Source organism: Microtus ochrogaster, unplaced genomic scaffold (assembly GCF_000317375.1).
Source record: "Microtus ochrogaster isolate Prairie Vole_2 unplaced genomic scaffold, MicOch1.0 UNK93, whole genome shotgun sequence".
Taxonomy (NCBI): domain Eukaryota; kingdom Metazoa; phylum Chordata; class Mammalia; order Rodentia; family Cricetidae; genus Microtus; species Microtus ochrogaster.
The window spans coordinates 1,051,967-1,077,397 of record NW_004949191.1 but is presented as its reverse complement, the minus strand read 5'-3'; the positions used below and the strand labels follow the sequence as shown (position 1 = coordinate 1,077,397).

At 31.3% G+C, this 25,431-nt stretch overlaps 1 protein-coding gene across 1 annotated transcript in view; it reads right to left on the bottom strand.

Moving 5' to 3' along the window:
- Positions 1-1,133: 1,133 nt before the first annotated feature.
- Positions 1,134-25,431, bottom strand: part of LOC102002740 (protocadherin-11 X-linked) — a 766,031-nt gene continuing 741,733 nt past the window's right edge. The window contains exon 8 of the mRNA XM_026777972.1: positions 1,134-6,202. Coding sequence (XP_026633773.1) covers positions 5,520-6,202 — 683 coding nt within the window. The 3' untranslated portion in view covers positions 1,134-5,519. The remainder of the gene's footprint in view (positions 6,203-25,431) is intronic.

The following is a 25,431-nucleotide window of genomic DNA, read 5'->3' as shown; positions in this document are numbered from 1 at the left end:
TTTCTCATTCTGCATCTATAATATACTGTGCTAACCATTAGAGACACTGTCATTGAAACTACCTTTTTGACATGATGTTTTTATTATAATTGCTATATCATTCTCAATTCAAATCCATGGTATATTTATTTTGTATTTATTTAGTGACCTTTGAAAAACTAAATGCAAAACTGCATCCATGGTCCCATATAGCATTTTGTTTACATTTCTCTTTTAGATTCCTTTAGACTGTGATATGATCTCATTTTTCCTTGTCAATAATACCCTTGACAAGTTAGAGGAGTACTGATCAGGGATGATGTAGAACAGACTTCATAAAAGATATTTTTTTTCTAAATATTCTCCCCTAAGATTTAGCCTAGGGTTGTGGATTTTCAGGTAGAGAATTGGAAAGGAAATTTTAATACCTTTCTTATCGCTTTGCATTACTTTAGCAGGGCTTGTAATGATACAGTTTTACCCTATATATCTAATACAGGGAATGGTTTCATGTTAAGTTTTTTGTATAATATTTTATCACTGAAACAGTTTGTAGAAAATATTGCAGCACAATATTGTTTAACAGTTATCAAATTGATTGAAATAATGTTTAAATTAAAGGACATCTGCTGTAAATCACAACATCTATTTTGTACAGCGATTATGTACCCAGGGAATCTCACCTTTATGACCATCTACAGAAGAAATGCATAAGGATGAAGCAGTTGGCATGCCAGTTCACAAGGAATAAATTTCATAAGGCCTTACTACTAGATGAAGAGTTACAAGCTTCTTTAATGGCTGCTGAAGGAAATAAAATCTGTCTTTCCCAAGGAATAACCCCCTGATAGAGTTTTAAATTCCTATAACACTTAAAGGTAGCACCAAATACACTAAACAGGCAGTGTGTGTATATGTGTGCATGTGTGTATGTCTGTGTGTAACAGCAATTAAAGAAGAAGTCATGAATTTACAAGGGATCCGGGAGAATACATGAAACATCAGAGGTCGAAACACATGATAGAAACAAATCATCTATAAAATTCTCAGTAAGAATACCAAAATTAAATTAATATGTTATAATCATTTATAATATAGGAAACTTATAAAATATATCATGATCAACAATATGATTTTATTTTAATCTTTGCACATTTAACATAACAAAAAACAAGAGCAAAATCATTGTCACTGTTTTCACATTGCTGGTGTTTGAACCTATGTTAGGCAAGTGTTCCAGCTCAACTTTTGAATTTGGTTCTACAAAAACACATAATACAAACATAATCATTTCTCATAACTACTTTATTAATATCTATCTTTATGAATAAGAGAACATGCAATACAGAAAACTGAAATAGAACAATAAACTGTCACTGAACTACATACTGCCATACTGGTCGAAAAAGTATTCAATCTTTATCCAATTGTTTACTTCCAAAGCATCCCATACTTTGGGATGCTGTTCACTTTCAGAAGCTGTATAATGTCACAAAAGAATCTTCCCTAAATAAAACATAAATATACAATTAATAAAAATTCAAACATTTAAGGAGAGACAGCATAAATTTCACAAATTTAATTTCTAAAATTAGCATATACAATCACAAAAGAATTGCCTTCCTTCTTTTTATTTGTGCACACACATTTTTATAAGCATCATTTTTTTTCTCTAGTCTTACTGTTGTAAACTTGCAGTACTTTTAACAATCATATTTATGGAAAGCACATCGATGGTATAACAGCGTAAGGAAGCTCCTGTGAATAAATATTTTAAGGTTGTTGCATAAGACTGTGTGGTAATTGGCACATGATACTAAAATGTCTCTATCCAAATATAATCAACTCCTCTGCTCTCATATTAACCAGGCCAATTGGGCCACTTGAAAATAACAAAAATAGTACCCTACATTTGTGAGAAAATTTTCACTTCAATGGAACTAAAGTTTGGATTACAAAATTTAAAAGAAAAAAATCACAAAGTATAACCACAATGAATTATGAATTACAAATTAGAAGAGGGTAAAGAAATCATATTTTCATAAATGTGTAATAGATATATGAACATTTAGTCTTAATAACATAATTAAAGGAAGTTTTTTAAATATGCCTAGGGGAAAATGTCATTGAATCTATTCAGGACTGAATATGATCTTTTAGAACATGACATGATTGTATTTTAAGGACTGCCCAATTTATGATTTATTAGGTCTAATATTTTACTACTTTTATGAAAGTGTGTGACAAACTTTAATTTGAGAAGGCAAAGGATCTTCATACTGTCAACATTGCACAATAGTACTCATCATTTAACAGTATTTTTCTGTCCAGATCTCTATAACTAAAAATAAAATGTTAAATTACTCTATGAGACTACACAAAATGTACCCTCTAAATTGTTTACATTGTTGGTATCATATATAAAGTTAATTTTAATACACTGACACATTATTTGTTAAAACTTGTAGATAAAGTTTGATAAATGAATGTGTATTATTTAGCACAATATACACAGTGTTTGAACACAGTTACAAGCGTGTATATTAAAGCTATAGCTAGATAATTAATAATTACTTTTTAACTGAATATAGCCACAATACAGAATAATCAGTCTGGCAGACATATTCAGAAAATAAAAAAAAAAATCACTGTTTAAGTTCAATTAAAATCAAATACTTTTTCTTTTTGAGGGAAACATATTTACTGAAGGTAGACTAAGATATTTTGCAGTTGTAAGATGACATATGTTGCTTTTCCGAGGAACCACTTGTGATTTTGTCAATCTATAGCTCTGTCTATCCATTCAAAGAATTTGTAATGTAATGAGAAAGATCTCATCAAGTACAAAGCCATGGAATTTCCAAGTTTCCAAGGCTATACCTATTGGAAGCAAAGAAAGAGAATGCATAGGGGAGAATAACTGGGCTCACACCCCTTGCCTCTTTGGCTATCTCAGCCTGCTTCCCTTCAATTTCTCTCTGGTACAAAACCAGAAAAAAGTGCCCAGTCATTTAATTTCCTAAACACTGTCTAAGTCTGATAATAAACCAGATTTAGAAAGGGAACAAAAACATATCTGTTCATTCCTATATTTCTAGGAAAGTTAACAACACTTCCCAAATTGTTAAATATGAGGATATAAGAGCTTCCCTGTTAATTCAGTAAGTCTTGTGATGAGAAAAAAACTCAAATATCTGATATTTTCAGATTCCATATTTTCATGAGCAAAATAAGCATTCAGATTTCTGATTCATTATTTAATAAATTTTAACCTCAATTTTAATATCTTTAAATTTTGTATATATATGAATAAAACATAATAATTATGGAAATAAAATGTATAAATAATTAAAATAATTTTCCACTCACATAATTCTGTATTTTTTTGTTTCTATTTTCTTTTTTTATTTGTTGTATGTGTGTATTGAGAGAATAAACAGCAGTCTAACTCTACTGGAAGCACTGATTTTGTCATTCTGGGTTTCTTTATCTTCCCCAGGTTAAGAATCTTCATTGACAACAACAATAGAAACAACAATATCAATACATATACATGATCATATTTCAACAAAGTTTCAGACAACATTGATCTTTTGGGAGTTTTGTGCACCTGGAAAACCAGCGTGCTTCAAATCCCTGGATAAACTAACAAATACAAAGAAAGAACAAAGGAAGAGTAAAAATTAATTTGAAATTTCACTAATTAGAGTCTAGGTTTTAAAAGTTAAGAAGATATTCTATACACCAAATCATAATCTAATTAACTTCACAAGGGGAACAATATATTCTCAAAATGCTACTTAACTTGCTAGGAACACAAAGGAAAACTATTTTCAACATTCAGTGGAAACCATTACTAATAAAATCATACATTTACCACAGTTTATATTACAACATTTATATACAGTTTAATTATAAATTATATACCATCAAGTTACACATTATAGAGTCTACATCTAATTTAATCACAGGAAATATTCAGGACCCCCAAATCCAAACATTAATTGATTTTTTTGTTTAGTATGATACTGAAACAAAAAACTTCTTGAATTTGTTGTGGGAGGAAATTAAGTTTGCGGTGTTTCTGTATGAATTTATGAAAAGTGCTCACAGAAGGTAACAGCCAGTTAAGTAGACGAAAACAGAAACTAAGTGTAGGCAACAATGGAAACTAATGTTTCCTATGAATGCTACTATATTCTTTGCTTAGGATGTATCATTTTATATGTGAGATTATGCTCTCCAGTGTGTGTTACTGGGATATTTTTTATTCACACCAAGAAGCAGTCTCAAATCTTATTTCTCCTACACATATCCTTGAAGTTATGTGCTGTAATATATTTGTTAGGTTTAGAACTTGAAAAGTTCTTTCCTGACTTTCATCTTGTTTTCAGTAGGTTTCTGCAGTAAATTGAACTAGACTGATAAAAATACCTTAGTCTGATATACTTAGTCTGCGGGTTTATGTACAATTTTATGTATTTGTTCTTTTCACTGAGAATTTTTCAGTTACAGATGTTGAGCTGTCAAATCATTGTCTTTAGAAAACAGTACATTGAAGTAATAGCTGAAAGCTAATAATGCATTTAATGCATCCACCTTCTTTGTGATTTTCATATACAGATTTCAGAAGATAAATACCCAATTTGTACTGGAATGTAGGCTTACCATGACAGACATAATAGTATTTCTGATGTACTTTAATCTGATGATTAATATACAAAAGTATATTAATATAAAAAGCACAAGCCCATTCTGGCTAACTGTTGCCAAATATGAGCAAAGCTATTGCACTTCAGTGTCTCGAACTCTACTAAAGAGTAGAGAAATAAGTTTAAACCTTTGTCTGTACAGTTTATATTTTTTGGAAAATGTATATACAAATTATATCAATATATTCTTGAAATAAAGGTAGAAAACATAAAAACAGGATTAGAGACAAAAACTGTAAAAGATTTTATTTACCCCCCCTCTGTACATTTTTGAAGCTAGAAATATGGCAATAAGAAAGTAGAGACAATTAAGATAAACAGAACAAAAAAAGATGAACAAAAATGCCATTATAGTACTTATGCCTCTAATTTTATCAAAACAAACGTTTAGACAAACTAAAGAAAAGCTTTGAAAATAAGATCTTCAACAATTTAACAATAACTATATACTGAGTCCACAAAAATCAGAATGGAAGAAATCAGTAATACTGCACGAGGTGATAAAAAATAAAAATTCATTCAAGTACATCAGAAATGTTACACACAATATATTAATTTCTGCCATTATAAGCCTTTCTGTACATGTGGATATAAATTTTACAATATTTATTTTAAAAATTCACAGTCCAAATCAAATAAATCTTAATTTTATTTTTTTATCATGTTTCGGTGACTAAGGGTCTAGCTCTAGTTTTAACCTGGTATCTGTGTCTATTTACAGAGCTCTTTACAAACCTCTTGATTTGGAATATTCATTAAAATTGAATATTAATATCTATATCTATATCTATATATATTCATTTTTAATATGAAATGTTCAGATAAGCTTTACAAGGGATGTTCTTCAATGATGGGAGAATCATTCCTTGAAGATCTAGCCTGTTTACCTGAAGTAAAGGTGGTCAAGGGAATGACTTTAATTGAATCATCATCTGAATGGAGTCTTTCAGTCATTGGGTAAAACTGAGCTCTTGTACTGCCTTGTGCTCCCTGATCAAGGGGGTTCAGTCCATCTGCTCCAGAATCCTGCACCCTTCCTTGCTGCAAACCCATTGTTGTTTGGGCCTGATTGCGACGGAGTATAACAGCCTGTAACAAAGGAGGACTGTGGTGAATTACCACAGCCTGTGCCAGAGGTGGGCTGTAGCAGACTGCAGAGGCCTGTGCTGATGGTGGGCTATGACGGAGTGCAGTCGCCTGTGCTAAAGGAGGACTGTGGTGGAGAGGAGCCGCCTGTACTGTTGAAGGACTATGGCACAGTGCAATTGCCTGGGTCACAGGGGGGCTGTGGCAGATAGCTATGGTCTGTGTTACTGGAGGGCTGCAGCGACGAACAGATGTGTGGGTCCTAGGTGGGCTGTGGCAGAGAGCAGAGGTCTGTATCTGTGGAGGGCTGGGTTGGGTCAGAGTAGCTGGCATCCAGCAGGAATCAGAGTGGCCCAAAATGAGGCATTCTTGAGTACAGTTGTCAGAGGCCTCTTCCACAGTTGGTTGCATTGTTATTTCTGCAGCTGTCAGGATAGAGAAAATAAAACAAAATAATTTTTATAGTCATCTACATAAAAAGTCATATCTAACTAAAAACCAAGTACAGTGGAGGCTTCCAATGGATTTATAATTAGTGCCATATATATCAGGAAATATTTATGAAGTCACATAAATAGCAGGGAGTAGATAAACCGGTAGGAATTTTTTTCTATAATTATATTTGTTCAGCAAAGGGCACTGTAAGAAATGAAAAGATAAGCAACAACATGAACGTATTTACAAATCACTTTCTTGACTATCAATTTGAATGCATGAAGGATGAGAAAATTCAATAGGAAAGAAATAAAAGTACGTGAGTGAATATTAAGAAAAAGAAGTTGGAAATAAACGTTTACAATATGTGTAGGTCCCATTCTATAAACTTATAAAAAAGAATAGAATTTTAGGGATTTTAAAAAGGATCAGTGATTTCCAGGCTTTGGGAGTGGAACAAATCTTCACTAAGAGGGACAACAGAAGAAAACCTTATTACAGATGCTATACCTATGAAAAGAAGATTGTATGTTCATGAAATTCATGAAACATTTTTATGAGTATACAGAACTACACAGCATGAGTTTTATTTTATATCAATATATAATATGGTAACGAGTGTTAATCAAATATCAATAAAAATTCTTTACAATTTATTTCTGGGTAGCTATAATTCAACATAGCTCTAATGAGGTAGCACTGGATGCAAAATACATATTCTCTTTGCAAACTTGCTCTTTGGGATATTTTAACTTTAAAATATTTTTATTTCCTTTGTGTATTTGTTGTCTGCTGTGTGCACAAAATTCATGTGCATATGGTGTCGGTGTAATGCATGCACATATGTGCATGAATCAGCCTATAGTCATTTATTACTAGGCCAGAGCAAGATTTTCTTCATCTATTACTCTCCACCTTAATGTCTAGACAGGGTCTCTCAATGAATAAGAGACTTACTGTTTCTCCTGCCTTGCTGTCCAGTGAATATAAATAAACATACATATGTTTATATATGTGTGGTATTGTAATAACAATAATATTAATAATAAAAGAATAATAATAGGCTATCAATTTGAGAAAAATGAAGTAGAGTCTTGAGAGAGGCTAGAGAAACAAAATTGCCCTGCTACACCAGAGGCCACTCCAACATTCAGATCCTCAGCCTACATCTCTGGTGAAAACCCCCTGCTCCATAAAAGGACATGCCAGCACCTAGATCTTAAGACCACATCTCTGGTCGAAGCTTCCTGCTCCACCAAAGGTTAATCCAGCACATAGATTTCCAGTTCACACATGCAACAATTGTCCCTACTTCACCAGAGGCCATTCCAGCACTCAGATTCCTAAAGACCTCATGCTGGTCATTAGAATTCCAGCCTCCAACTTGGGTGGACAACCTCTACTTAATCACATGCCACTCTATTAAAATATCAGAGAGAAGACAGAAGCCAAGGAACAAAATGCCCATACAACAAAGATAAACTCAGAATTCAAACATAGATCTATAATAACCCCCAAACCATATACATAAACATGAGTTTAAGAAGACAATCAACAGCAGTCAGGATAGTAGGTTACCATCAGAGTTCAGACATCCTATGCAGCAAGACCCAAATACGTCAACATAGTGGGAGCAGAGTAAAATATTCTTAAAATGAACTTTTTAAAGAATATAGGGGCTCATAAAGAAGAAATGAAAAAAAAAACTCTTGAAAAATTGAAGAAAATACAAACAACTGAAGGAAATGAATAAATGTATTAAAAAAAACATGTTGCCTTATACAGATCCAACAGCAATGAGAGAGTCTAACATATGAGCTGGAATGTCAAAATGAAATGCACAGTCTATTGTGTAAGATGAGTTTGTGTCTGTAAGTTAATTTGCTGAGGTTCTTGCTACAGAAACAGAAAGGAGACTAATATAAGAATATTACTTTTCATTTGTGATTATTTTGTCCTCCCTCCCCAGTGTGTGTGTGTGTGTGTGTGTGTGTGTGTGTGTGTGTGTGTGTGTGTGTCAAACGTATTCAGGTATTTTCTATGGCCAGAAGAGAGTTATTATTCCCGAAGTTACTGTTACAAGCGGTTTTGAGTCACCTGCCATACGTGTTGTGACTAGAGCTCTAACTTTCACTGAGAGTGCAAGATTACAGTAATTTTCCAGATCCAGCAAATTCTTAGTAGAAATGATCTAAGACAACACTTAGAATAAACTGATGAAAGAAAAGTAATCCTAGAACTATTAATCTTTACACTAAAATATTTTTACACTTAAAATATTACACATACATCAATATATGTCTCCTATTATAAATGATCATTAGTGAAAGTTCCTTCCACTCATGAAACATTTTAAATGTACTAATAAAAATATCCTCAAATAATATAAAATATTTTGGGGTAACTCTAACCAAGCAAGTGAAATAATTCTACAATTAACCCTTCAAGTCTTTGAAGAAATAATTTGAAGAAGATATCAGAAGTGGATCAGTAGGATTAACAGAGTTAAAATGCCATCCTATCAAAAGTAATCTACAAATTCAGTGCAATCACCATCAAAATTCCATTACCATTCTTAACAAACCATGAAAGAACAGTACTCCACTTTATAAGAAAAAATAAAAAAGACCAGAATAGCTACAACAATCCTGTACAATAAAAGAACTGCTGCAAGTATCACCATCCCTGACCTGCAGCTGTTTTACAGAGCTATAGTAATAAAAAAACAGCATGGTATTGGCATAAAAACACTAACGTGTGTTGGATATGAAGACAATTTCTCAACAAAATGCCAATAGCACATACACTAAAATCAGCAATTAAGAAAAGGGACCTCATGAAGCTGAAAAGTTTTGTAAGGCAAAGGACACTGTAAATTGAACCAGGAAGTAGTTAATGAAATGGGAAAAAAATTTACTGCACATCTGATAAAGTTTTAATATCAAGAATATTTAAAGAACTCAAGAAAGAAAATATTAAAATAACAAATGATCCACCTTAAAACGTGGTGTAGATCTAAACATAGATTTTTCAACAGAGGAAACCAAAATGACTGATAGACATCTAATGTTCAAAATCCTTTAACTATGAGGAAAATATAAATCAAAATTACTTTGAGAGTCTACATTAGACCTGTCAAAATGGCCAATATTAATAACATAAGTGACATGCAGGAGAGGATGTGAAGCAAGGTGCTACTCCTCCATTACTGTTGGGAGTGCAAACATTTACAGCTACTATGGAAATCAATATGGCAGTTCTGAAAATTGGTAATTGATCTACCTCAAAACCCAGCTATACTTCTCTTGGACATACATGCAAAGAATACTCATTCATACCGCAAGAACACTTGCTTGACTATGTTCATTGTAGCTTTATTCATAATAACCAGATGGAAATATCGACATGCCCCATGAATACAGAAAATATCAAGCATTTACACAATGTAGTAATTTTTTTTTAACTCAGCAGTGAAAAAAGTAGTAGCATCATGAAAATTGCCATCAAATGGATGGCACTAGAAACAATCATTCTGAATGAGGTAACCCAGACCCATAAAAATAAATTTGATATGAATTCACTTATAAGTTGATATTAAGTTCTTAGGTATAATATAATCACAATCCTGTTAAAAATCGACAGACCCAGAGAGGTTAGGTAAAGAGGAGGGATATAGTGGAGAACTCTACATAGGTAAAGGAAAGACAATAGATTCTGAGAGTGGACTGAGGACAGGTGTGTTTAGGAGGAGGAACATCAGGTAGGTAGGGTGGGAGGAGAGATTATAGAGAGGGACAACTGGAATGTGGGACATTTGGGGACAGAGAGGAAACCTGGAATCTATGGTGGTGACCTTAGTGAGGACTCCTGGAAATTGAAGATATGAACTATGAACTGATCATCTTTCATAGCCCTGCAAGGCATCTAGCAGTGAGACTGGGTTACATTTGATTGAATTGTTAGCCAGAGATCCAGTGAATATCTCTGAACACCCCAGGCTAATGCTAGGAAAGAGAAGTCCCACTGATTCTGTATGCTTCCACTCACTCAGCTTATTGACCAAGAGAAGTAAAGTTGATATAGTATTGGAGCCTTCACCCCTACATTCTAGTATCCTGGCATCAGTAAGTAGGTACTCTGGAAGCTATGTAAAGAGAAACCTGGACACTAGCCTAGTCTTGACTGCCCCCATCAAACTACAATCTGTCCTTCCTTTAAGACAAACTGTGGCAATGGTAGATTAGAACATGTGTGTTGGCTAACCAATATTTGATTTAATTTGATGTCATTTTCATGAGAGGAAGCCAATTCACTCCACTGCCTGGATGACTAGGAACCAGGTATTGAATACTCCAGAATCTTGGGTAGAATAACAGGACTAGCCAACAACAAACAAAAACAAGAAAAAAAAAGCTTTTATGTTATCTGGTAATGATTCACATCTAAGTAAGTATGCTTATTAAGCAATTCTATACTAATTCTGAAAACAATAACCACTAAGAAAAGCCTATGCACTCTAATTTTGTTGATTAATTAGTTAATTAAGTAAGTAAGTAATGTTTACTATTGAGGGGTACACTGTGCCAAAGTGCTTGTAGATGTCTGAGGACAACCATCACAAATTTCTTTTCTTCTTTCTGTCCTTGGTGTCAACCTTTCAGATTTCTAGTTCAGTTCTCAGGCTTATCAACTAACCCATCTCTTCAGCTGCCATGGTCTTTCAAGTCTCAAGTGGGCCCACAGATATGAGTCCTATTCCACCTTGGCTAATAGCTCATAGAGTTTGAACATTTTTTTCTCTTTCAAATTTGTTGACAACAAGTGTGGCTGCAAACAAGAAATCCTGATCTAAGGTGTAGTTAATTAATATTTTAAGTCTATCAGTGAATCCACTCTACTTTCACCAAAGGTCTGAGAAAACAAATATTTTCCTTATATCATGTTAATGATGTCTACTGCCTTCTCCCTCCCCCTTTGAAGTAGAGTATATAAGTATGTGGAAAATAAATGCAGATAAATTCAGTATCCAATGAATTTCTCTCCTTGTGCTGTTCTGTCTTTTATTTCTCTCATATCTCTGTTCCATTTGCTTGATAATTCTAATCCTCATGTTTCTATAGTGGAATGTACAAACTTTGTCGAGACTGGACACTGACAGATGTCACCACAATGTACGACTTATGACACTCTCACACATTCTAAATGTACTATTCAAATATGCCTTACATTGGCATTTCAAGAATTCATTAAATTAAAGTGTTAACTCTGAGTTCAAGGATAATTTGAGATATATAGTGAGATTTTGTGATTTTGACACATAATAAAATAACAAAGCAGACAAATAAATAAATGAAGGTTTTATATGTTTAATAAAAGTAGTAATTCTTGCCAGGCGTTGGTGGCGCACGCCTTTAATCCCAGCACTTGGGAGGCAGAGGCAGGCGGATCTCTGTGATTTCGAGACCAGCCTGGTCTACAGAGCTAGTTCCAGGACAGGCTCCAAAGCCACAGAGAAACCCTGTCTCGAAAAAACCAAAAAAAAAAAAAGTAGTAATTCTTCTATGATATAAGGTAAAAGCCTCTGAATTACCTCAAATCAAAATAAATTCATGAATAATATGGCAGTACTGTAAAATGTTTGAATACCTGAAATTATTGAAAATTAAAATTTAATGTATATAATAACAAACATTTTTGGTCCTTTCATTTTATATTTCTAGTATGGTTAAAGACTGCATACAACTTTGATGAAGAGAAAATAATCATTTTGGTATAAAATATTACAAAGGTAGCAATTGTGATTCAATTTTAACAAAATCCTTCCTTGTATTTAGATTTGGAAATCAGAAAAAACCTATTATCCCTTTGCATCCTTAAAAAAATATGTTATTGTTTACCTAAGTATTATCAAACACCCAAGTCAAAACAGGACCATTGGGGTTTTTTTTTTTTTTGACTTATCCTTCAATATCTTTTACAGTTTAATAGACAACTTGTCAGACTAACTGTAGATAATTTGTTTACACTAATAACCTGGAAGAGAGTAATAAATAAGCTAGTGAGAGTAAAGAACTGGAGAGAATACTCATAAATTTTTTCAATAATGGGACCATTTATTTTTATGCATTAAAATAAATCTTTTTATTATTGCTTCAGTTTATAAAAGGCAAAATATTCAAAATGCTAATATGCAGGGTCAATATGTTCTTCTATTCACTATCTTTATTCTTTTATTGACTTACTTGAAATATAAGAAATAATTTCTCCACCTCAATTTGTAAGTATTCAGGAAGGGTGATAGTGATCATTAATATTGTCTTTGATATATGTATACGTATAATACATTAATGCATTAAAATTCATTTTATAGATATGTAAAATGAAATGGCCAATTTAATCTAATCAAATTGCTTTCACATACCCATTTTTCAATATTCCATATTACTATGTATTAGCATCAACATGTTTATTTTTAGTAATCATGAACTGGTAACTTCAGAATCATTGAAATGTTTCCTTTTATTCTTTGTTAACTTTAAAGACAAACATAATGTAAATTTTTCTACAAGTACATTTAATTAGTATGTTTTAAAACACATTTATTATTATAGAAGTGTTGCTTAGCCCTTAGTTAAAACAAACTTTACAAAAATCACCATGGAGCAAGGCTTATGTTTATAAATTTATTAATATGTTTCAGGCATCTTTTACTAACTTACAAGAAATACTTTTTCAATGTTAAACCACCATATATTTCTGTGATATATCATAGTATTTTTATTTATTACAGCACTTCATTTGTAATTACTTATGAAACTTTTTTATTATTTGATCTGCATTAATGAAAGATATCCATTTCTTTCATTTTTCACACATGTAATTTCCTGTCTTGTTTCACATTAATGTTGGTGCTATGAATGAGATATATAGTTTTCTTTCTCTAATATGTTCTTAAAATAATTCCAGGCAACATTTTAATTCTTTCCTAAATATTTGCTAAATATCACGTGTGACAATATCAGAAGAGATTTTATTGTGCAAAAATTAGTAGAAAAAATACAGCTGTCATAAGTATGTGTTGTCTTGAGAGATTTATGACAGTTCTGTCTTTCAGGGACTTCATTTTTATGTGCCACATTGTCTAAAATGTTGGAGAAAACATTCTTCAAAATTGTAGGGGAAGCCCAGCCAATCACCTTGCTTGTAGGGCAGGGTCCCCCTGAGGATATTATTTACTTATAAATATTGAGGGTATGCTCCCCACCTTCTCTTCTTCTGTTTTCCTGTTTTCTGTGGGAACCTCGGTCTTGTAAGTTCTTCCTTTATTAAAGCTGAATATTTTATTATAATTTCTGTCTGCCATTCATTTACTCCATAACATCCTGGTGCCCCACGTTGGGCGACATTCTGTCGTAGGAGCTGTGGGCTGCTTCCTGTCACCCAGATCCTGGCTGCCTGGCCAGCTTAGTCCCAGAAATAATTACATGGAAACTGTATTCTTTTAAACACTGCTTGGCCCGTTTCTATTAATGTGTGTAGCACCACGAGGTGGTGACTTACCAGGGAGATTCTAGCCTACGTTCATCTTGGGTTGGAGCTTCATCGCATCTGCCCTGGAGAAGAGATATGGCGTCTGAGCTCACTTTCTCCTCCTCTCAGCATTCTGTTTTGTTTACTCTACCCACCTAATGGCTGGCCTATCAAATGGGCCAAGGCAGTTTCTTTATTAGCCAATGACCCTCTACCACAAAATTACTATGACATTTCATTTATGTTTACTTTATAATTACCTTGAATCAATTTCACTAGTTTATTAAAGTGGAATCATGGAGTATTGTTTTTTCTTCTCTTCTTTATGGTAATTTTAAGTATGCAAAACATTAGTTCTGTGAGTAGATATATTTAATTGTAATATATACATTTTAATGTTTTGTTGGCTTATTATAAAAAGTTTGGATTTTGTTTTACTTTTAAGTGTTTTGTCATTTGAAGCACACAGTTAAATTGCTTTAGGTTGTAATTTCTTTTTTACTAAATGTGTTATTAGTATTTATCATTTCACTGATGTCAATAAATGGATTCTTTGTGTCTTCAATATTTTTTAATGTTTTCAAACAGGTTTTTTCATTAAATGTTCATTGGAGTGATATATATATATATATATATATATATATATATATTAGAATTATATATATAATTATTTTGTAGCACCGAGTAATCAATATATCTTTCTCAGAAATTAACATTCCCAACATTAGTAAGTATTTTTAATTACCTTAGGTATAACTGTGTGTTGAAATCTATTTTATAATATCAAAATAGCTTAACATTGTGTTCAAATCTATTTTATAATATAATATATAGTAGTATCAAAATAGCATAACATTGTGTTCAAATCTATTTTGTAGTATCAAAATAGCTTAACATTTAATGTGTATCTGATACATCTATTTTTTCATATATTTTGAAACTGTGTTTTTATTAATTACATCTCTTTCACATAAAAATTGGATCTTCCTTTCACTTTTACTTGAAGTAATTACTTTAACCTTCCATATGATTATAATAATTCACTACTTTTGAATCAAAATTCAACACATTTTGTTTCAAAATCTTTATTAAAATCTATTAAATTTTTGCTGATTTTTATTATTTGAAATTTTTCCATTTTAATTTTGTTTATTTGCTTTTTGTCTAATTGTGTTTGATTATTTAAAGATTCATGTCATTAATAAATACACATTTTTATTAGATTTGCTAAAATTTATGTTGTATTATTAAGGACAAATATTCTGTCATTTGCTCAACTGTATTTCAATTCTACTACTGTGTATATTATATCATATTAAGCAGCAATATTATTTTGAATTAATTGACTCTTTAATGATGCAATCAAGCAGCAGTATTTGTTGTGTGGAATGCATGTAGGGTTAGTGGGTGGAAAATAACCAAAATAAGACACCAGTAATATGAAGATTCTTACTAAACCAAGTTAAGATGATTCTCACTCAAGATAGGACACTGTGATCAGTAACAGTGCTGGGTACTGTCTCCAAATTGACATAAAAGATTCTTGTTAAGGGTAGACTTCGCAGGTTAAGAAAAGAGCCAAAGTCAAAGCCTGTTTGAAAGCTTAAAGGAACTATTGTAAAAGTTGATGAGGAAGAACACTATTGACTCTGTCTCTTTATAAAATGCAAAACATTAAGAAAGAATACTTATGAACTATACATAAACTAGTAATATAAGGAGTATTTTGGGTTGTTATGAGATTCTTAATTGTAGCTACTTCAAATTCTCATACTTTGAAAACACACTCATACTGTACTAGTTCTCATTGTGTTAGGCTAATTCTCACTTCTCAGAAATATGTTACTATCTTCTTGGAAATACATACTATTATTTTAGCAAAAGTACACCAAGAAACTACTATAGTGATGTGGTCTTGTTATTTCTAGTGCTTGTGGAAGCTAAATCATGCAGACATATTTTGGTACATATGCTGTTTGTGTTTTGACTTCCCATCTCATGTCTGACAGAAGGTATTTCTGAAAGTAGAGTCAATTTTGTAATCAAAATAAAATATTCATTTAGAAATGTTAGCAACTCAATGTGTATGGAATAATTATTTTGTATTCTTTTTGAGTTGAGTCTTAAAAACAAATAATTATAAATAATAACATAAATTCTATATTTTGTCCTTGCCACTTACCAAGGTAATATATACCAAGAAAACACTAATGTTATTTTGAATTTTTAAGTCTGCAACTTAGCAAATTGTAGGGTAAATTTATAGCCTTTTTTGCAAAATGTATTGCGTGTGATTGGGAGATTAATTTATAGTTTATTTTTTTCTTATCGAATCTATCTGAAATAAACTTGACCTTAAATAAGCTTATAAGTACAATTTAGCCTAAAGTATTTTATTTATCCTTAGAGTGTTTTACCTAAAAAAGAACAAAGTTTTCCATACTTCAAGTCTTTTAATTTTAAATTTTATATCAAAATCATATTACTGAAATACATATACATTAATTAGATATTTTTTGATATTATACCTACTGTCAAATATATAAGGAAATTTATTTAGTAAAATTATTTAAATTGGTTTTATCTAATAGAGAAAGAGTTACTGTGCTATTCTACATACATATATGCCCTGATATTTTAAATATATCCTCTGGTAAAATATGTTTCATTATTCAATGATTTCATAATAAAAATTTATTATTATTTGTATTTTGTACATAAGTCATACTGATTTATGTCCTTAGGAACAAAATATGTTTTTTTTTATTATGGAACTTATTTTTCAAGCCACTTTCACTAATTATTTACATAATTGCTGCTAAAATACAATTGAAATATATTTCTTAACTCTTAACTGTGTATTTTGCTAATCAAATGATTAAGAATATTTTATCAGATTCTTTTAAATGTCTCTAAAAATATAAATACATTGGCTATAAAATGAAAGCATTTAATAGATGACACCTGTACCACATATTCACTCCATTTCAAATAATAAATACCATATAAATACGTACATATATGTGAGTGTTCACTATTAATATAGTGTTATAGTTAATATATATGATTAATGTGTTTTTTAGAGTCTGTTTTAGTCAGATTTTAGTTAATAGACGTGTATGCTATGACATATAGTTATAACTTAACTTTACCTAATCCATATTTTAGCTTTCTCTAGAAAAAAATTTTAAGTATGTCTCATCATAATTTTACCAAAACCATATACACACAAACAGCGAAATGGGCTCAACTGGTTCTATTCATATTTCTGCATACTCATACAATGCACATACATTTGTACGAAAAGTAAAGCAAAAGAGGCAATCAAATAGAAAGTTGGAGGGCATGAAAAGAATTGGAGGTAAGTAGCAGGGGATGCTGGAAAGAACAAAAGGAAGGAAAAGTGAGGTAATTATATTTTAATGAAAATGTATAGGAATAGTTTAAATTAAAAATAAGTTAACAGGAATTGTGTATAAATAATTGTAAAGGTATGCAAAAGTATTGAATATAATTGAGAATAGTTATGTATGAATGTCTAATGTAATGCGTGAAAAATTATAAAGTTAAAACTCCATGACCAAATGGATTTTACCAGATATAATGCCTAAACATTTTGGTCCTACTCACATGTGAAACACTATGTGTGATAATAATTATAATTTGTAATATGAACAAATTTAGCAATAGCACCTAATAAATAAAATTGGTCTCCTTCTGACATCAAAAATTTCATGAGCTGGCCCGGTGGTGGTGGCGCACGACTTTAATCCCAACACTCGGGAGGCAGAGGCAGGTGGTATCTGTGAGTTCGAGGCCAGCCTGGTCTACAAGAGCTAGTTCCAGGACAGGAACCAAAAACTACGGAGAAACCCTGTCTCGAAAAATCAAAAAAAAAAAAAATTCATGAGCTGAAATGCCAAGTTTGTAATCTACTGAATAGAATTAATCTACTTGGTAGCATTTTTTTTAAAATTTATATCAAATTTTAGTCCTTCCTTTACATTTCTCTACTTCTTGTTGGTCAAAAATAAAATAAGTGGTTTTGGTATTGTGCTCAAACGCACAGAGCCAAGACACCAGAGGTTGAAAATTATGATTCAAGGAGCCATATTATTTATATTGATAAACAATTGTGTGACAACCACTATAAAACTAAGTAAAATACTTGTAGAAATGTAGCACAATGGTAAAGTACTTGTACAGTTTGAAAGCCTATGATAAAACATAAAATTTCACCTGACACATACATAATTGCACATCATGACTAACATGCAAATAAAATTGATTTCTATTCTTATCTCACTAATGGATTAATATTGTATGTCAGCATAAATTAGACTAAAGTAAAACTTTCAATCTCTAGGAAAGAATAGGAAATTGGCATCAGCTCCTTTTTATTATTTGTGTAATATATGAAAATAATTCTTTCCCAGTTAAAAGAAGGATAATAAGAAAAACTTTAGTAATATCATTTAAAATATTTTTAAATAATACTTATACATATTTGATAATGAGAATTTTCTAAGATTTTACATCATGTTTACCGATAGAAAATAACTATTTGGATTTTAAGCTGTGAAGTCTTTTTATATGTTCTCTTAGTTTAATGGCATTGGACTTAGACATTAATAGTTTGACAGTAATCTGGTTAATATTTTTCTTTCAATTTCTATTCCATGTTTCATGACTTAATTCATTTTATTTCTGGAACTAAATACAAAACAAACCATTTTTAAAGATTCTATTGTTGCTCTAAGTGTCAGTGATTTCCATGCATGGTTTCCTGCTTCACTTCTTTCTGGAACATGTGAAACAGGACAGAAAAACAGGAGCGAAACATTTGGCAAAGGAGCAGAAATGAGTGTGACTTTGTTAACAAATATAGCCCTTACTTATTTAATCTATTAGGACCATCAGCACAGATATTAAAGGGAAGGTCTCTCTATTTTCCCTGTCCCATGTATTTTTTTTTTTAGCAATGCCCTTGCAGATAAAAATTGGAAGTGTGGTTTACTAATTTACTAGATTTATTTCAGTCTTAAAATCTTGGATATAAGTATTTAAACATCACAAGTACACAACAAATAATTGTCATAAGTGAAATTCTATCACCCAGTTTCCTCATTTAAAAAACAATTTTAATTGTTATTGTTCTTATAATTTATTTAGATATAAAACCCAGCTGTTTCTGTTTTGTCTGACATTTTGTGTGAATTAAAAGTCTCTTAATTCTGCAAAGATTAGCCATCATATAATAACTTTTCATATTAAATATCTTTTTATCTTATACATCCTTCAAAAATAAAAGAATTAGATTCACAGTGACTGATAGTGATAATACTCTGTTCTTTACATATGTGGTTTTGAAGAAAATGGTAACAGAGAGAGGTTACTTTTAAACCAATTACATTGAGCAAAATTTTATATGCTTAAAATTTTAGGATATAATCATTCTTCTCTTCTTAATTAATGATCAAACAACATGAATATCAATGAAAATAAAGAAATAAAACCCTTTCTAATATTCATTTTTAATTTTTTCAGTCATTGGGGGATGCTGCTAATTTGAAAACTGTCTTAATAATGTAGTTTTAACAGTGAATCACCTTGATATTATACAAGTGGCTTCTATGTAAGTATCTGCCCGTAGAAATAATTTGGAGAAATTGCATGTATTTAGAAAATCATTAAACTGCTTTAAAATAAATCTCCAAAAGTTATTTTAGAAAAATCTAAGATTTTCATGTTATGGTCAAGTGTTGTAGAATCCTATTGTCATTAACATAAACAGAGTAGTGTGTTTAGAATCTTTGAAAAGAGAAATGTTGTCTTTTTAATTATTGAGAGAAATGAGATTATTTCACTAGTTCCTAGAAACCTAAATGAGACACAGAAGTGAGTGGTTTTGTACTGCAGGTTTTAGAAAGATGAAATTGTGTGCTGAGGAACTGTACTGTCTAATGATGAATAATCCCTTCTAGGACCATTAATAACAGAATTAGTTAAAACACATTTTTTTCTGTGAACTACGAAGTATCTAGACAGATGGTTCTCAGGAGAGAAAAATATTTTCTTTATTGATTTTTTAAGATTAACATGTATTCCTTTTTATCACAGTTACATTAAATTTGTAGATTTCTGAAACTAGAAAGATTTAAGTCTTCCAGTGATATACCAGTCAGCAGAAAATAAATTATGTTTTCTACTTGTGAACAGTCTGTCACTTGTTAAAGTTGTGTTTTTCTATTTTCACAGAAAACAAAGTCTCATTTTTTCATACAAGAGAATTTCATAAATTTATATATTTGATATCAAATTATTTTCTTCTTCAAGATTATATTTAATGAAACAGAATGAAAATACATTATTGGTTCAATTAATCTTTTCCTTTTATTTTGAGTTCTTGGGAAAAGGATGAAAATGTTTTTATTGTAATTGTAGCATAATCAATGAATATTTAAGGTACTAGTAGTATAATTACTCTCTGTATAGTATAATCATGTAGAAATTATTAATTAGTGGGAGTCATTGAAATTAAGACATGTTTATTCTGTCACAATTGTAGATAACTCACAGGAGCACCTTTGTTAACTAATGATCAAATATGTATTTGTTAATAGAAAACTGATTTTTAATTAGTTCAAAATGAAAATTAAAATAACCTTTAGAGAAAGAATAATTGAATTGCATAGATTTTATATCTCACATTATTATGTATTTTTTAAATTCAACAAATAAATACTTAATCATAACTATGCAGTGTGAGGATACACTATATAAAAATTACATTTTAAATATTTACAACAGTCTTGGCATAGTGGCACATGATTTAATCCCAGCACTTGTGAGGCAAAGGCAGGTTGATATCTGAATTTGAGGCCACTCTGATGTTCAGATATTTCCAGTACAGCCAAGAGAAACTCTGTCCTAAAATACTAAACAAAACAAAACAAAAACAAAATAAAACAAATAAAATCAAAAGTTCAAAATTAAAAAAATAGTTGTAAACTAATATCTCTGTGAGGTAGAATATATATAGATAATGCTTAAACTAGAAATTCTGTGTCATATAATGATTTTATTATGAAAAAAAATCTAACAAATTAATGATTATATTGACAAGATGATAAAGATTCATCAACATAGATTATTCACCAAATCACATTGTCCTTTTATTACTTTATTGATTCATAGTTGAACTTTAATGATATGGAAATAAAATTTCAGTAGTTTATAAATGTGCTACAAATTTTTATCTTGTACTGTTAATGAATAAATATCATATAATAATTAACTAAATAAACATATTAGTCTGGAGAAACAGTAAAGTTAAAAATATAATTATTCAAATAAATTATAGTACATAATAAAATATTAGTTAACTAGAAGCTGGAAAGAATGAAAATATAAATCACTGGCCAAATATTGCAATATATATATATATATTTTAGAACACAAATTTAAATTGAACGATTCCAGATATCAAAATCTTGGGCCTTTCATTTTTTTTTTCTTCTTTGGTTTTTGAGAAAGGGTATGTTGCTCTGGCTGTCCTGGAACTTACTCTGTAGACAATGCTGTCCTCCAATTCACCGAAATACGCCTGCCTCTGCTTCTCTAAGACCTGGGATTAAAGATTTGCACCACCACCAGATATCTTAGGCCTTTCTTAACTTGTAACTGTTTTGTGAAACTGACAAAGTACTTTAAAAATTTATATCCTCAAAAGTTTCACACTGGAAAACTAAAAAGTTTTTAGAAATTATTCTTCCAATTATCTATTCAGTCACTATTATAAATTATGTTGTTATGAGTACGAGAGTTAGTTCAGTTATAAGAGCATCTGTTGCTCTTCCAGAAGACTGAGGTTTGGTTCTCAAAAGCTCAAAATCTTCTGTAACTCTAGTTTAAGAACATTGAATGCCATTTTCTAGAACCCGTAGACACCAAAAACACATGAGGTATGGAGATATGTATGCAGGCAAAACACTCACACAAATAAAATAAAAATGAATGAATCTTTTAAAAGATTATTTTGTAGAGTTTGATTTTTAATGTACCTAATGAGTTTTTGCTCCTCAGAATCTTTTAATGTGTTTTAACCAATAAATTTGAGCCCCATCAATTTCACTGCTAATGAAGTAAAAATAAATTAGAGAAAAAATATGTTTGGAATTTTAAAAATGTTTCAAAAATTCATTCTTAAATTATTGAATAATAAAATAAACAAAAATATTCAGGTATCACTATTTACAAAGATTCCTATAACAATTTGCTAATGAGATAAATAACTCTTTCCTTACCCACAATCTAACTGAAATACTTGTGATAACTATGAAAATAACCATAATCTCTATTTTTATAAATCATTAAATAAAGTATATACAGTCAATATAAATTTTAGTAGCTTTAATAATTTTATATTTTATACTATTTTGGTCAAACTTTTAAAAAGGAAAATATCTGTTCTGTAACTATTTTATATAAACAAATAAGTAATATGTAATATCAAATTTCTCGTAAGGAAATGCACATTTTCTAACCCCAAATTCTGTTTATTAAGCAATGATGTACTACCAAATGCATATTAATCTTTACAATTATATAATTATATGTAGCTTTTAAGAATTTTAGAAGCTCTAAGAATAAAATACTAATTTATTTTAAAATGTTAAGATTTCATTTTGATTGTATTTTCAAAAGACCATAAGCACCATAGATTTTTCTCCTGGCTTTCACAAATCATAAAAGTTCTCACTATATAATGTTTAATTTGTATAGCATAAAGACATCTCAGATTTATGTAATGTATTTAGCATATATGACCACCAGCCTGAATATGTATAAAATAAATATTAAAAGTGGCCTACTCAGGAAATTTCTTATTTTAAGTTGTGCTCTGGCCTATTTCTAGAAATTGAATTTTTCTTTATCTCTACAATATTTTTTCCAGACTGTGGAGAATTTTCTAAGATACTTAAATGTTATTATTTTTATTTGGTATTTTATTACGTTCAATTGAAACCTTTATGTCTGTCAACATATAGATTTCATTGTAGTATTGACCCCATTCGTAAAAATTATACTGAGAATTTAAGTGATTTTTGTTTGTGTTCTGACAAATAAAGCTTGCATTGAGATCAGAGGGTGGCGGTGCACACCTTTTCTTAATCCTAGCACTTAGAATGATGAAGCAAGTATATCAGGAGTTCAGAAACACCCTGGACTACATGAGAGAACCAGTCTAAAAGAGAAACATAGCTGGGCTGTGAAGGCTCATACTTTTAATCCGAGCACATGGGAGGCTCGCGCCTTTAATTCCAGCACTAGGGAGGTTGGAGACAGAAAGATTAGGAAAATTCTTAAAGACAAGATCCCCTCATTCAGTTTTAGGATTCTTTTTTTTAATTATTATTCAGTATTTGTTATTTTTTTATTAACCATTAGAAAAAAAATCTGAAGAAAGGGTTCCATGTAAAAGTGAAACAATACATTGGAGTCTTAGGATTCTTAGAGGTAGAAGGCCCCATTCAGTCTGAGATTTAATAGAGTTAAGAAGATTCTGGTGGCTGACTGCTCTGCTTCTCTGAACTTTAATAATAATAACTGACTCTGGGTTTTTATTGACTAAGACTAGTTAGGTTCATGTTTCATCTAGTCTCCAACTTTTGTGGCATAAATTATTGAATGAGAAAGCCGCTTACCCATGGATTTGCAGCAACTGGAATATGCATGAGCTTCATGTAAGGTTCCTGCCAAAGTCACCAACCCACCACCTAGGTTTTCCTTTCTATTTTTCCCCAAGCTCTCTGGGTGATTTGGGGATTTTTCTGTTACAGCTTCTCTGCAGCAAACTTTACAGGCACTTCGGTTCCAAATGATGCCAGAGTTAGCTGCTTTTGCATGCTTCCCCATGCATATGGCAATTTCTTTGACTTCTTATCTCCCTGTGGGTTGTGAGCTTTTCCTGGACCCACTCCTCAGGCTGCTGCCATACTAGGTAGCTGCCTTGACACCTGCTTGGACTTCTGTTCTACATAGTAGCAGTCAGCCTCACACTTCACTGGCAGCTTCACCAACATCATTAGCAGATTTGGTGAGACAATTGGATATATTAAAAGGGAGGAAATAGTCTAAAAAGACAAACTTTTCCTATGTTAAAAATGGGAAACACTATTACAATGGAGGGAGTTATGTTTCTGTATGATTACATGATGAATGATTTTAAAATGGAACAATTAAATGAGGGGATAATCAACATAAACAGGATTGACATGATATTATCATTTTGATAATTCCTATTGTTGAGTTGATAATTCTTGGCTGTCCTCAAACAGGTGGTTGATATGAGTGCCAAGATAAAGGCATTAGCTAAACTTATTAAAATAGATCATAGAGATATTCAGTTCCATACAGAGGAATTTAAAGGAGAACCAACTTCACTATTACATTATAAAATGACAGAACAGGCCAAGATTTGCACACAACCAACCTTAATTTATCCAGTAACATTACAGGAACTGCCGTATGGCAAATATACCCACGGCTGAGTAAGAGCTGATTGAGTTTTTGTGGAAATGTTAGATATAAGGAGATTTAAGGAACTGATAGTCTCACATGATATGCATTCAACTTTTGTGAAGTAAATGTTAAATTCATAGTCAATTAGTAACAGAATTATTCCACAAGACTGGAGAGAATTTTTTTAGAGCAGTACTGAATCCATTACAGTGGAATACATGGTGGAAAGAAAAGGTTAGGATCATTGAGCCAATGAATGTAGATCAACTTAGGACAGGGAGGGTAACCCTTTGCCATTGGGAAATGCCTTGGGAGGTCTGTCATGTTCCTCTTGTGTCATTCCCTGTGACTGTGGGAGAAACTTTTCCACAGAGCAATTAAAAACATCTAATGCCTATTATTTTAAAAAATAATCTGGATGATAGAAAAGTATTAGAATATAAGACAAAAATTTCAGGAGAAACTGTAAAGCAGGTATTATAAAGATTAGATTAGAATAAGAGAGACAGACCTCTTGATTAGAAAAGAATACAGTTCATCAACCAGCATGACTTTACAATGTAATCTAACTTAAAAGACTAAAATTACTTTTCATCTGATCAGATATAACTTGATAAAAGTGAAACCCCCCAAAATTAGGTACGGTTAGGGTTTTGTTTTTGTCTTTCCGGGAAAATAAAAGCAACCTTCTTGAAGAATTTAAAAACTTTTGGAATAATAAACATCCAAAGAAGGGAGACATACCTGGAAAAAAATAACCAAGAAAAGGAATAATCTGAACTAATATTATCATGGAATTTTCCCAAAAGATAATGGGATACAACAACGATTTCACCTAAAGTGGTAATGATACAAAGGTAACAAAGACAATTTAAAGGTTAGCTTTGGACTACAAAATGCTCAGGAAAATTTCAAAGTGGCTGGCTGAGATGATCCAGCCTCAAAGACTATTGTAACCAGGACTCGAGGCAAGGCCTGTACTTTCCTATTATATAGAGGCTACACAAAAGATGATAGAGCTAGCCAATGAACCCATTTTTACATGGTCCCCTAAAGATGCTGTTGTCCCACAGACACCAAAAAGTATTTTTAAAAACAATATGCCTGTTATTCTTTTGGTCCCTGCCCTAGCCACGCCCACTCCTTTTAACCTCTGACTGCCTGC